Source organism: Sciurus carolinensis, chromosome 7, assembly GCF_902686445.1.
Source record: "Sciurus carolinensis chromosome 7, mSciCar1.2, whole genome shotgun sequence".
Lineage (NCBI taxonomy): Eukaryota > Metazoa > Chordata > Mammalia > Rodentia > Sciuridae > Sciurus > Sciurus carolinensis.
In genome coordinates, this window is record NC_062219.1 from 112,874,789 (window position 1) to 112,889,100 (window position 14,312).

General features: G+C 43.4%; 1 protein-coding gene and 1 long non-coding RNA gene across 2 annotated transcripts; both read right to left on the minus strand.

The window, feature by feature from the left end:
* Positions 1 to 1,561: 1,561 nt before the first annotated feature.
* Rpl7l1 (ribosomal protein L7 like 1) lies at positions 1,562 to 12,950 on the minus strand. The gene is made up of 7 exons (XM_047558415.1): positions 12,358 to 12,950; positions 11,615 to 11,723; positions 10,410 to 10,570; positions 9,084 to 9,221; positions 7,734 to 7,843; positions 7,328 to 7,542; positions 1,562 to 6,772 (listed from the first exon to the last, which is right to left on the minus strand). The coding sequence occupies exons 1-6, from the start codon at positions 12,369 to 12,371 to the stop codon at positions 7,334 to 7,336; spliced, it is 741 nt and encodes a 246-aa protein (XP_047414371.1). The 5' UTR covers positions 12,372 to 12,950; the 3' UTR covers positions 1,562 to 6,772; positions 7,328 to 7,333.
* On the minus strand, positions 11,799 to 12,351 carry LOC124988709 (uncharacterized). The gene is made up of 2 exons (XR_007109476.1): positions 12,121 to 12,351; positions 11,799 to 12,046 (listed from the first exon to the last, which is right to left on the minus strand). It is a non-coding gene; the product is annotated as an uncharacterized LOC124988709 (long non-coding RNA).
* Positions 12,951 to 14,312: the final 1,362 nt, after the last annotated feature.

Genomic DNA, 14,312 nt, shown 5'->3' on the forward strand with positions numbered 1-14,312 from the left:
GGGAGGGAAACTGAGGAAGAAATACTCTGACATCTTTCCCCTCCTTCCTTCTGTTACTCTCCCCCTCCCCTTGGCCAAACTCCCAAACCCCCAAACCAGAGGGCAAAGAGCCTATTGAAGGCACCTGAGGATGTTGGTGTCCAGGAGACTGAATGGACAAGGGTGGAAAGGGCGTGGAGGGTCCAAGGAGGAGACTGGTCCATCTGCCCCTCTAAGAAGTATCTTAATAACTGCCTTTATTGAGCATCACTCATTATCCCAGTTACTCAGTGGACAGTCCTGCGGGGAAGACACCATTATCACCCTCATTTCACAGATAGGAAATGTGAAGCAGAGATAAGTGGGAGAACTTGCTCCAAATCTCAGCTTAGAAGTGGGAATAGGACTGGGGCTTGGTCTGGCTCCCAAGTCAGATTTGGACCAGCCCTATATGCTAGGAGATGACCAAGAGCATTTTTGTATGGGAGAAGATCAAATGCACTTACAAGCCAGTATAGTGTGTGAAATCCTTGGCATGTAACACTGTTACCACACTCAGTACTGCACTGCATTATTTATGTAATAAATTCTATGATGTGTGTACATCGTAATCATCATAATGACTAACTTTTGTAATGTTTTCCCTAGGTAGGCTGTGAGCTCCTGAGACTGGGGATCTGTATGCCTGTATTTGGCACTGGACACAGCCAAATGCCCTCCATCATGCTTCCTGAAGTTGCATTCAGTCATGACTTGAATTTTCACTTCAATCTACTATAAGAAAAGATCTGGCCTGCCATGGTGGTACATCTGAGGCTGAGGCAGGATCTCAAGTTCAAGATCAGCCTCAGATACTTAGAGAGACCCTATGTCTCTCAAAATAGAAAATAAAAAGGGGGCTGGAGTTGTGGCTCAGTGGTAGAGCACTTGCCTTGCATGCACTGGGTTCTATCCTCAGCACCACATAAATAAATAAATAAAATAAAGGTATCGTATCGATATACAACTAAAAGTTTTTATTTTTTTATTTTTAAATTTTGCGGTGCTGGGGATTGAACAGGCAAGCACTCTACAAACTGAGCTATATCCCCAGCCCCAAAAGTTTAAAAAAAATTTTTAAAAATAAAAAATAAAAAGGACTGGGGATGTAGCTTAGTGGTAGAGTATCCCTGGGTTCAATCCCTAGCACTGCAAAACAAAACAAAACCCACTCAACCAGTCAGTGTCTTAGTCTGTTTTGTGCTGCTTTAACAGAATGCCAGAGACTAGGTAATTTATAAAGAAAAAAATTGTTTCTTATAATTCTGGAGGCTGAGAAGTCCAAGATCAAGGGGCTGCATCTGGTGGGGGCCTTCTTGTTGCATCATAGCAGGGCAGAAGGCAAGAGTGAGTGAAAGAGACCTGAACTCATTTTCATAATAAACCCACTCCTTAGGGTTCAGTCCCCAGCATCCAAATATAAATTAATAAAAAAACTCTTGCATAATGAACCACTCTCCTGATAACAACATAAATCCACTCATGAGGGCTAATCACATCTTTTTAAAAAGTTTTAAAAAATAGTTTTTGGTTGTCAGTGTGCCTTTTTTTTTTTTTTTTTTTTACTTTTTACATATAAATGTGGTGTTGAGAATCAAACACAGTGCATCACACATTCCAGGCAAGTGCTCTACCACTGAGCTACAATCCCAGCCCCTAATCACATCTTAAAAGTCCCATCTCTCAACACTGTTGCATTGATGATTAAGTTTCCAACACATGGTCTTTGGAGGACACATTCAGACTTTAGCTGACAGTAACCATTAGATCTCTACAGGTGCTGATCTAGGCACATACAGATATAAGATGAGTAAGATTCATGGTCCAATCTAAGGGCCATAGTGAGATCAGCCAGGGATTGGGGAGCACAGAAACAGGATTGGTTAATTCTGAAGCTAAGGATGGAAATTGTGGGCTTACTCACAAGAAGCCTTGGAAGGACAAATTGAGATTCAACAAGGGAGACAAGGGCATTTCATTCTGTGAGATTTTCCCCCTCTGTGCTGGGGATCATTGAACACAGTCCCTAGAATTAAAAAAAAATAAAATAAAATACAAATGAAATATCATGGGACTGGGGATGTAGCTCAGCGGTAATGCTTGTCTAGCATGTGCAAAGCCCTGGGTTTGATCGCCAGGACCAAAAAAGAAAAAAAAAAATCATGGATGAAAGATGTCTAATAAGTTACACATGATTTAGAAGGTATTCAGAGTCTATCTACATGGAGGTTGATGCCTGGCCTTGCTAATGCCTGCTGAAATAACCTCTAAGCCTTTGTGGTCCTGGTGGATACATAGAAAGGCTCTGGACATAGCTGGGTGAGATTTATCTGTGTCCCTGTCTCTGGCTTTGTTCAGTTTTCCTTGTTTTGTCTCCCTGCTTTCTTCATGCACATTGATGACTGCCCATAGGACAGGGACCTGGGACCCTAACAAGGGAGATGTGGTCTGTTACAGGGAGATAGTACTGGGTTGAAAGTCGAGAGACTGATGTTTCAAACCCAGCTCTGTTATTCCTTTCATGGGCACAGTTTACTGTATTAAGGGGGGTTGCACTGGTGGTGTTTAAGGTCCCTGATTCCTTGGCCTGTCCTGCTTGGGGACAAAATGAAAGAACTTAAGAATGATGATGCTGAGATGACTTCCATTTCCCAAACCCATATACTTTACTCTCCCTATTTCTGAACAAATTCCATATTTATCGTGGCTTCGAGGGCACCCAAGGTTAGTTTTGATCTTGCAGAGAGGTGTTCATCTTGCACCTGATTAGCAGGAGAGAAGGTAATGATGAAGCAGAAAATCAGAGCCTCGAAGTGAGGATGTTGGGAGTTGAACCAGGGCCAAGGATATCTGAGAAAGAAAGTAAGCCTGGCAAGGTCTGTATTGTGGCTCAGTGGTAGAGCGCTTGCCTAGCACCTGTGAGGGGCTGGGTTTGATTCTCAGCACTACCTAAAAATAAAAATATCCTGTTCATCTACAACTAAAAAAAAATTTTTTTTTTTTTAATACTCTGGGGGCGAGGGAAGTGAATCTGGTGAGTGAGGAAGGAATTCTGAGGGCAAGATCTTTAGATTACCCAGGCCACAGAGGGTTGAGTTCCCACTTCATTCAGTATTCTGTTAAATACCAACTGGTGTGCTGCAGTTCATTCCTGGCACTCTCCATCCAGTTAGTGAAGAGCCTGCAAGTTAAAGGGCACAGTCCCCAACAAGACTTCAGATGCCAGCTGTAAATTTAGAGTCCCCAAGTCACCCAAGTGATTTGAGTGATACAAATTAAGGGGTTCCCACAACCCTCAGATTTAAAAATTCACTAGTGGCTGGGGTGTAGTCAGTGGTAGAGGCTTGCTAGACATGCAGGAGATTCTGGATTCACTCCCCATCACTACTGCAAAAATAAGAGGAAGAGGAGGGAGCGAGTATGAAAGTAGGTAGGTACATGCGTGGTGCCTACGCACGCATGCATGCAAAGGTGAGTCGTTTTGCAGAGGTGTGTCCTCTCCTTTTTATTCTGAAGTACATTACACGTTGGGAACTCTAAGGTGGACTAAATTTTTGCGTCTCAAACGTTTCTGCGCGGAGTTGGTCACTGTTCTCAAGCGCCCCGCCCCCACGTCTTGGCAGCTTGGTATGATCTACGTCCTCCCCTTCGTTTCCTTCCGTAGTGGTTGCACCCACCACACCCGGAAGTGCTTTCTTGTTATTCCAACTAGGGTTCGCAGCCGGGTATGGAGCGGCCTGGCAGTTCCAGCAGCTGTGGCAGACCCCTCAAACCCACCGAGTCAGCTCCGGCCTCGGTAACCCTGGCGCAGCTCCTATATCTGGTTCAACATGGCCAGAAGCTTCCGGGCCTGGAGAAACGCCACATCACGGCGACTCATGGCGACCCCACGGCATCTCAGCTCCCGCGAAGGCCCAAGCCCTGGGAAGCCGCGGGTTCAGCAAACTCCCCCAGCGCCGCCGCTGCCCTAGAGCCCCTGCCACCTGCTTCGCAGACCCTCGGGTAAGAACGGTCTTGGTGGAGCCCAGCTCGGCGGAGGCAGCATGATTCCGAGACTCGAGGTCGTAGGGCCTGTGTCCTGCATGAACTTGCGACCCTGGATACCAACTGGATACCCTGTTTCAACTGGGACCTAATTCTCCTGGGAGCTTCATAGGGGTTGCTGTGTATTGGTACTTCTGGATCACGATTATCAGTTTTTTAAAATTCTGTGCCAGTCGGTATACGTTAACTCACATCTCATACTTTACTACCTGCGACACCTTTTCATTTCCAAAGTCCCAGAGGGGGTTGGGGGTATGTGGATGTAGCTCAGAGGCAGAGCTCTTGCCTAGCATGTGCGAGGCCCCCCGGCTTATCCCAGCACCTAAAACCACTAATGGGTTTGACCCATAGGGATTAGTGACATAACAGAACCTGATCCCAATTCGGGTGGTAATGGAAGTGAACCTGGGATCCAAATGGCACGTTGACAGCCACTTTCCAGATGACAATTAAAGCTGATAAAAACTTGGTCCCAGAATGACTTTGAAGAATACTAAATACTAAAGCATTAAAAACAAAACAGGCCTATAATTTCAGTAGCTTGGGAAGTCGTGGCAGGATTAAAAATTTGAGGCCAGCCTCAGCAATTTAGTGAGTTTGTCTCAAAAGGGAGAAAATAAAGGGGGGCTAAGGCCTAGGTCAGTGGCAGAACACTCCTTGGTTCAATCAATAGTACCACACACAAAAAAAAGTTCAATTTCTTTACATCTACTCTTGATTCCTTAAACTATTTTCCCTTCAAAACCTAGATCATACCTAGTGTGTATATTGTCATGAAAAGCCCATATTAGCATATCATGACTACATATAGGTAGTTTTCCCCGAAATGAGGATAGTTCCACAACTTGCTCAGGGAAATGTTATAGCATGTTACACACAGGGAAGGGCACAATTTATAAATGTTTATGTAGGATTATAAATTTAAAACTATTGTTTTTAACAACTATGCAATAGACCAGCTAGAGGTATCTCTTCCATTTTTTGCAGTGTGGCAGACTGAACCCAGGGCCTCATGCATATTGGGCAAACATTCTGCCACTGAGCCCAGCCTTGTTCCCTTATTTTGTAAGAGACGGGGGATATAAACCCAAGGCTTCCCTACCTACAACTGTTTTTCCATGACTTTGTGATACATCATTTTAAAATAATCTGATTTCACAATGCTCTCCAATAGAAAAGTAAGTAACACATTTATAGAATCTTCCTCACAGGTTAAACTCTGGAACCAAACCTAATTAATTACCTCATAAGCTGGCACATTTTAAGACATTCCTATGCATCTCACTCAATTTTCATAGCTGTATTTGAGGGTCTCCAAGAGCCAAAAGTGCAGCAGAGCTGACCCAAAAGACCAAGAAACATAATGATTAAGCATGTTTTCAGTTTATGTGGGCTCTGACATTCTCAGCAACTTAGACAGCAAGCTGAAGCAAGTGAGGGAACAGAGGGAGTACCACTTTTAGGGGTAGATAGAAAACAAATAGTATGCACTTTTTTCAGGATTAACATCCCCAGATGCCTTGTTGATCTACCTCATTACCAGAAAGATAAAGGACACTTAAGTCCAGAATATGAAAAAACAAACCCAAGCGAGTTGCCTGTCTGGGTCCTAAAAGTCAAATAGTGCTAATTTCATTCATGCCAAAACAAGAAAATGACTCTTCTTCCTAATCTGGATTTTAAGGAGAAGGCTGATCAGGGAAACCTGGAAATTTCACCCTGAACCCCAGGCAGGGGAAATGGTCAATAATGTAGAATTATAGATGGTGCAAATTGAACAATCTGTCACTATTTTTTGGTACTGGGGATTGAACCCAGGGATGCTTTACCACTGAGCTACATCATCCCACACACTTTTTAAAATTTTGAGACAGGGTCTTGCTAAATTGCTGAGGCTGGCCTCAAATTTGTAATCTTGCCTCAGTCTCCTGAGCTTTTGAGATTACAGGTGTGTGCCACTATGTTCTTAACAGAAACACAACTGGCTGGTTTCTACAGAACATGGAACCAGAAGACTAGTCCAAATGCTTATAAGAACAGGACTTCCTCACAGAAGATGTATAGGTCCTGAAAGAGAAGGGTCTATGAACACCCTGAAATTCCAAGCAAAATTTTGAGTATATGTGTTCATGGTGAAGGTTCTTCCTCTTTTAAACTCTGAGCTAGTGAAAGGAACTTAAGTCTGTTGCAGGCCAGGATAGAAAGCCCCCAGATACACTTAGAGCCAAGGCAAGTCTCAGAGTTCACAAAGCTGTTGTTCAAAAGGTGGAACATGAACTCAACAGAGACAGAAGAGCACAGATTTTGTACTTTTCTTCCTAAGTATTTCAAGTCTTTTCAAAACAAGACTCTTGGGACCTCTAGATTCAAGTATGCTCCTAAACTTGGTCAACTGCTACAAGTCTTAGGGGGCCTTGTATACATGCTTGGGTTACTCATTCGCCAACATTAAACCCCTGACAAAGGAGGCCTTCTTTCTCCATTGCATGTGTTGATTTCAGAGGCAGAGGTGGGTCAATGTAGGAAACAATGAAATTTTTCCTTGGAACTTGTCTGTGATGACAGGTGCCTGCCATGATCATAACTACTGTCTCTTCCCCAATCCCTTCCTTCCATTTTCTTAAGGCAGAAAATAATCTTCTCTGAAGATACTTGATAACAATTCCATCAAACAAAAACATGTGCTTCCAATGCACTGCTTTCAGATATTCTGAGGAAGAAAAATATAACTGCATCAATACAAATTTACTGCAATTTTGCACCTAACAGTATTAATAGCAGCAATAAAAAGCATTTTCAGAGAGTTAAGATTCCTTCAATGAAACAGATGACTTAGGTTGGGGTTGTGGCTCAGTGGTAGAGCCCTTGCCTAGCATGTTGAGGCACGGGGTTGATTCTAAGAATATAAAATAAATGAATAAAATAAAGGTCCATCACCAACTTAAAAAAATATTAACCACCACCACAACAATAAATCTTCAAATTCTTTTTGGAACAACCCTAATAATGCACCAATAAAATAATTGGAAAGAAAAAATACTTTTTGGAATTAGTTTTTCCCTACTTCCAGTTAAATGACAATAGTGAGAGAAGTTTTCTAGCCTGTACTTTTTTTTGTGACATGGGATTGAACCCAAGGCCTTGTGCATGTTAGGCAAGCACTCTACAGGGAGCTATAGCTTAAGCCCACAAAAAGAACTTTCAAGTGACATGGCATGGCTTATTAAAAAAATCACACCAAGAGCAGTTTTCAGCCCTTTCTCACCTGGGTTTAGTTCAGCTGGCGGATGAGCTGATTGATGCGTTCACCCCGATAACCAGGTAGGCCCATCTCCTTGAGGAAGCCCACTCTATTTTTGGTAGCATGACGGGCCACAGAGAGATGGAAAGGGCACAAGAACTTAGAGATCTCCCAGAAATACTTCCCAGGGAAGGCAATTTCATGAATGAGATCTTCCAGACAAATGACATCAAACCTCCCTAAAAGATATAAGGGCACAGATCTTTATTCACCATTTATTCAACACATGCATGCCAAGCTTTTACATGCCAGAGCTGGGCACACTGGCATGTTCTTAGGACTCCCAAAAGAATACATCCTGGACCCCAAATCAAGGCCGCCAAAGACCCTTGCTTTTTGCTCCCACTGATCTTTAAGCTGTAGCACTCACCCAGGTGCTCCTCAATCACTGTGTTGTCTGTCAAGGGGATGGTCTTATTCTTGATCTTTGCCTGTCCACGTTTCAAGATGAGTTCCCGGACAGACTTCAGATTTGGAAATCTATGAGGCAGAATAAAGCACAGCCTTAACTGGCACCTGGCATGCTGCATTATATGGACTACTTAGTCCTTCAGCCTGAGAAGAAAAAGTGGGAGAGTTCTCCTGTTTATCCCCTCACCAGGAAGAGTTCTATAATCACAAGCTGAAATGCTTATGAATACATAAATGAAGGAGGGGATAAAAAAACAGAGTGGCCCTGGCTATGTAACCAGAAATTTAAATTTATGGATATAGGTATTCATTAAGCAAAAAAAAAAAAAAAAAAATTTCCAGCAGGGTGCAGAAGCTCATGCCTATAATCCCAGCTACTCAGGTGGCTGAGTCAGGATCATTTTAAAGCCAGCCTGAACAATTTAGCAAGATCTTGCCTCAAAATAAGAGACAGGGCTGTAGGTGCAGCTCATCAATAGTGTGTTCCTGGGTTCAATCCCCAGTATTGGTGGTATGTGTTGGTGGTGGAAGGTGGGGTGGGTGGGGATTCCCAGATAAAACAAAAACCACTACCTGGCTTGTAGTTTACTCAAGATGGTGCAAGAGCTGGAAATTAAACCTAATCTTTTTTTTGGTTGTGCTGGGGACTGAACCCAGGACCTTGTGCATGTGAGGCAAGCACTCTACCAACTGAGCTATATCCCCAGCTTGTTTTGGTTTTGAGACTGGTTCTCACAAGGTCTCCCAAACTGGCCTTGAACTCTTGATCCTCTTAAGTATTAAGGATTAAGGTATGTACCACCTCTCTGCTGGATTTTAATGTTCAAGGAATATTATTCTTACACAAGCACTATCACTAGTTCAGTTTCAAGACTCCCCCAAGTGTGTGTGTGTGTGTTGTTTTTTTGTTTTGGGGATTGAACTCAGGGTCTCTGCATGCTAGCAAGTGCCTAATAACTGAGCCCACATCCCTACCCACTTTTAAAATTTTGAGACAGATCTCACTAGTTGACTAGGTGGGCCTCAAATTGGAAATCATCCTCCCTCAGCCTACTGGCATGTGCCACTGTGCCCAGCTTTTACTCATCTTACTGATCCTAGGCCCTGCTATGGTAATGTTCAGACCATAATTAGCATTACTGATTCTTCTCCTCTGCCTGTCCTAAGTGTCAAAATTCTTGATTTCTGGTGACCATGACAACAATAAAATGTTCAACAGAACAACATGAGCCTTGGAAAACAATACCTTGCGCACCCTCAAACACTCAAATAAAAGGTCATGTGACTTCACATTGAAAATCTTACTTACCCCCAAGTCACATAAGGTTCTACTACCCGCAGCATTTTTAGGCTTTTTGGGGTGACTTTAACAAAGACACCACTAAATATTTTCTTCAGACGAAGTCTTGCAATGGTCCTCTGCACCAGCAAACTCACCCCACTAATCCTGAAATAAACAGTAACACAAATCAGCTCTCTCCAGTTTATGTCAGTTCAGTAAGCACATATGAAATTTGTGCCACCACACTGAGAGAGAAGAGGAGACTGCCTTAAAGAGCTCAGTTTAGGTACTGCTGATTGAATCCAGGGGTGTCTTACCACTTAGCTATATATCCCTAGTCCCATATTTATTTTGCTAAGTTGTTGAGGCTGGCCTTGAACTTGTGATGCTACTGCCTCAGCTTTCTAAGTTGTTGGAAGAGTTCAGTTCAGTGGAAAGTAGTTTGTAAACATCATTTTCCTGTTATGGGAAACAGTGCCTAAGGTGATATAGGAACACGGAGACTGTCCCTAAATTTGTGAGGAAAGGAGTACATAGGATTATGCATGTCCAGCTAAGGAACTTGAACCTGTTTTAATGGCAGTAAGAGCTCCTGGAGATTTTGAGTAAAAGGGAGATGAGTGAATTTCTCTCTGACCATCACCACAGGGAACCTACAGGTCAGATCTGAGATTGCACAGAATCCAGTTAATGCAACAGTCCAGGAAAGATTATGGGCAGCAGTAGGAGGATTAAAGACAGTTCATAAATATTTAAAACTCACAGACTTCACAGTAAGAAGCACACTGCTGTATATGAGGGTAAGGGTAGATAAAGTATCACTAAATGTCGAAGTTTCTTTCTAGCACTGAATATGCTCCATCCACCCAGTCATGCTTTAGTTCCTAGAAAGATGTCTTGGGGCTGGGGATGCAGCTCAGTTGGTAGAGTGCCTGCCTTGCAAGCACAAGGCCCTGGGTTCACTCCCCAGCACCACAAAAAAAAAAAAAAAAAAAAAAAAGAAAGAAAGAAAGAAAGATGTCTTAATTCCTCCATTTCAGGACATTACATATATGCCTTGAAAGCCATCTCCCAACACTAGTGAACTCCTTTCATGTCTTTCCAGTTGCAGATTCAGGTTCCTGCTTTAGAGAAGGTGTCCTCAAGCACCAGCCCTCAACCTGCAGTTTACCTCATAGTAAGTCTATCTCCCTAATGTTGCAGACAAAAAGCCATATTTGTTGAGCTCATCCTTGAATTCCTAGCACAACCTGCCATAGTGGCTTAGGCCTTGCTATCTCTCTATCTCCCTATAAAGGGATCTAAAGGGACCCCCCAACCTCAGGGAATCTGAAAAAGACACCAGTACTATACCTTTGGATGCGTACAACAAAGGCCAAGGAATGTTTATCAGGCATTTCCAAAGCATGAGGTTTCACTTCTAGTCGTCTGACACGCACCTGGTCACGTTTCTTCCGCCAGGAATCATGTAGGAATGATTCCAGTCGCTTAAATCTGAACTGTTTTCCTTTTCTCTGTTACAGAGAAGACAAACCATCATCGCCACTCTGTGACTACACTCATCTTTAATTCCAAAACAGTAATTCATGAGTCATTAATAATAGAGCTTATCTCTCCCTGTGTTAACCAAAGGAAAGCAAATAAGCATACTCTCTTTTTTTATCTGAAACACAGTGTTGCTATGTTGCCCAGGCTGGCCTCAAACTTGTGATCTTCCTGCCTGAGTTTCCCAATTGACTGGGATTTCAGGCATATGCCACCACACATGGATGACTGTTATATGATGGAAAAATGAGAAACTCAAGTAAAGGTAGTTGAGAAAACTTCAGAATTACCAAGGAAAGTTTCTTTCTTTCTTTCTTTTTTTTTGGGGGGGGGGGGGCTGAGTTGCTAGGATTAGAGAGATGCCCTGCTGCACCTGGCTATTTAGAGAAGTTTCTGACAAACTAAAAGACTAGTTTACATGCTTTTAACCAATGTATGCCAAAAAGTGCTCACAATGTTATCAACAGTGTGTTAGGTACAGACTGAGCATTTGTTTCCTTGTCCCCAAAATACACATTTATTCAAAGACATTTAGAGCTAGGCATGACATTCCAGTTGAAGCAGGAAGATCCCAAGTTGGAGTCCAGCCTCAGTAACTTAGCCAGACCCTGTCTCAAAATAAAAAATAAAAAGGGGTGGGATGGGGCTCAGTGGTTAAGTGTTCCTGGGTTCTGCCCAGGTTTAAAAAAAAAAAAAAAAAAAAATTTTAGTAAACAACAAACGCCATTGTAAACACTTTGGTTTTCTGCCAGGTTTGGTTTCTAAAATAAAATCACTCAATGTGAATCTAGACGGAACAATCTCCACTTCACTTTTTCCTTAAGCTCTATTCCAGTATTTTGCTTGCAAGAGTGTTGGATAAATCTTTGCTGAATGAAGACACAAACCAGATACCTTGCATATTAAAAAACTGGGAAAGGGGCTTGATAAAATTAAAATCTAGTTCAACATACGCTGAGTAAAATTCACTCAATACAAATTCTAATAACTTCCTTCTACTCCCCCAGCATTACCTCCTTTCTTGCCAAAAGCGCTTGCTTTGCCTGGGTAGCTTTGAGGGCCTGATAAGCCTTCCTCTTTTTCAGGAGATTTTCTGGAACCAGAGGGATTTTTTTTCTTTGCCTGATGGAGAAAATTGATTAGCGATAATAACACTTAGGAAACGAACATTCAATGGGTTTCCAAATCAATTCAATACCCAGGATTTCTGGGAACGTTGCTGCCTTCAAACTTCTGAGAACTGAATTTCTCCTGCAACCTATGATTTCTGACTCGTCTTCAAAATGAAGCCCTAAGGTTCACTCGTATCCAAAGCTTTAAAAACTCATGAACCTCTTGGTTCCTGGTTCATACACAACAGAGCTTTTAGTACCACAGTCTTTCATCGACTAACAGCGATGAGATCCTAGAAAGAACCCGTGGGGTTGGGGCGAGTGCAGATCCACCTACAAGGTAAATAATAGAAGTTAGGCTGGGTGAATTCAACTCCGGCACTCTCCAGCCGCTCTCCTCTCCATACCTGTGCTTCCTCAAAGTCAATCCTTCCCGTCTAGGCAACCAGGAACAACCGCGGCCCCGTCCGCTTGCCCCAGTACTACAGCCCCGTCACTGGTACTCTCTGTAATCTGGAGTCTTTTGTTTTCTCTTCCTACAGTCCGTAAGTGTCCTTCCTTTCTGACATCACACCATAAACACCATGGATGGCATCGGATACTCAAGGACCCACTCGAAAAACGCCAAGACCTAAGCGACTTACTCTTCCTCCGCCATCTTCCCAGAGCTGCAATTACGTTTGTGTGCACTTCCGCCAGGCGGGGAAGAGAGGACCCACTCTGTTTAATTGACCACAGAGATGTCTGTTCTAGCTCACTCTGGAGGACCCGGGCAGCCAATGCCCTTTAGCAGCCGCGCGCCGCGAGGTCTTGCTAACTCTGACTACTGCCAAAAGTGGCACAAAGCTTCCCGGTTCCCCAGCATTACCCACTTTTCCCAAAAGTGTCTGCTTTGTCTGGGTACCTTTGAGGGTACCCTTTTTAAAAAATTTTCGAGAACCAAGGGGATCTCTTTTCTTTGATACAGAAAATGAGATCAGCGATAATAACATTTAGGAAACTCATGTTCAGTGGATTTCCAAACCAATTCAATACTTTGGACTCCGGGGACCACTGATGCCTTCCAACTCCTGAGGAGAGGGATTCTCCTGAAAATAGTTTCTGACTCCAGTCTTCAAAATGGAGCCCTAATATTCACTCGTATCCAAAGCCTTAAAAACCCCATCGTGCCTGGGTTCGCACCCTCAAACTTTTACAGTCTACGACATTTTCAACATTCATCCACTGCCTTCCAAGCTACGTTCTCCCGCGCCTGCTAGCTTGGCGACGAACTACACAGCGCTTCCCACAATGCACTACGGCTTCCGCTGTGGCGCCGGCGCGGTACTTCCGGCTCGCGCAGTTCTGCTGGGCTCTGTAAAGGAAACAGGGTCGTGTTTTTCCTCCGCAGAGAGCTGCCGGGCTGACTGCCTCTTGCCTGTGGGTGGAGGTGTTTGTGGACCACTTGGGGTGGTAAAGAAGATACTCCGATTCCTTCTGCTCGGCTCCATCAGCGGTTCCTTAAGCAAGTTATTTAACCCTTTTGTACTTCGGTTTCCTTATCCATGAGGTGAGGACCCTCTGTGGATCCTGGGCTGGCGGGATTCGTACCCCCTGCCCGCATAAGAAATAGGAAAACGATGGAAAAAGGGAAAATGGGCTTGGCTGCCGGTAACACTTGCGAGGATTATGGGATTCTGTGGCGTGTTAGCACAATCTCTGAGAATAAGCAGTCAACACTGTTAGTTATTACTGTGGACCCCAAACTAGAAATGCCTCCTTGCACCCTCAACCTTCCCGCGTGTCTCGCATCGCCTGGAATATGCTCTCATCTTCTCCTGTCTACATAAAATCCTGAAAAGCAACTCAACTCCTGTCATCTCTGGAGATCTCCAGGGCAGCACTTCTCAAACATTCATTTGTATGGAAGTCACTTGAGGATCTTGTTAAAATGCCGATTTTTATTCAGGAGGTCGCTGCCGGCGGGTGTGTGTGTGTCAATATTTTACATTAAAAAATATTTTTAGATGTTGATAGACCTTTATTTTATTCAATTCATTTATTTTGTATGCGGTGCTGAGAATCGAACCCAGTGACCCACACATGCTAGGCAAGCGTTTTACCACAGAGCCACAACCCCAGCCCCAATTTTTTTTTTTTTTTTTTTTTTTCGGTGCTGGGGATTTGAACCCAGGGCCTTGTGCTTGCGAGGCAAGCACTCTACCAACTGAGCTATATCCCCAGCCCAATATTTTGCATTTTTAATGGGTTCCACAGAGCAGTGCTGCTGGTCTATGGGCTACACTTGACTTAGCAAGGCTCTAGAGTAGTATCTTTCCTTTCTCTGAGGTTTCTTTTAGAGCGTAAGAGAATGGTCCCAGCACAGCTCGGTGACTCACGCCTGTAGTCCCAGCTGCTGGGGAGGATTGCTTGAGAACAGAGGTTCCAAACCAACCTAGGCAATATAGTGAAACCCTGTCTCAAAAAATGAAGCAAGCAAAACCGCAAAAGAGTGGTCCCAAGTTGTATTTTGTATATATTTGTGTATTTTGTTATATGTGTATTTATTCCCTCACCACATTGTGGTTATGTTTTTAGTATTCTTCATGATATGATGCTA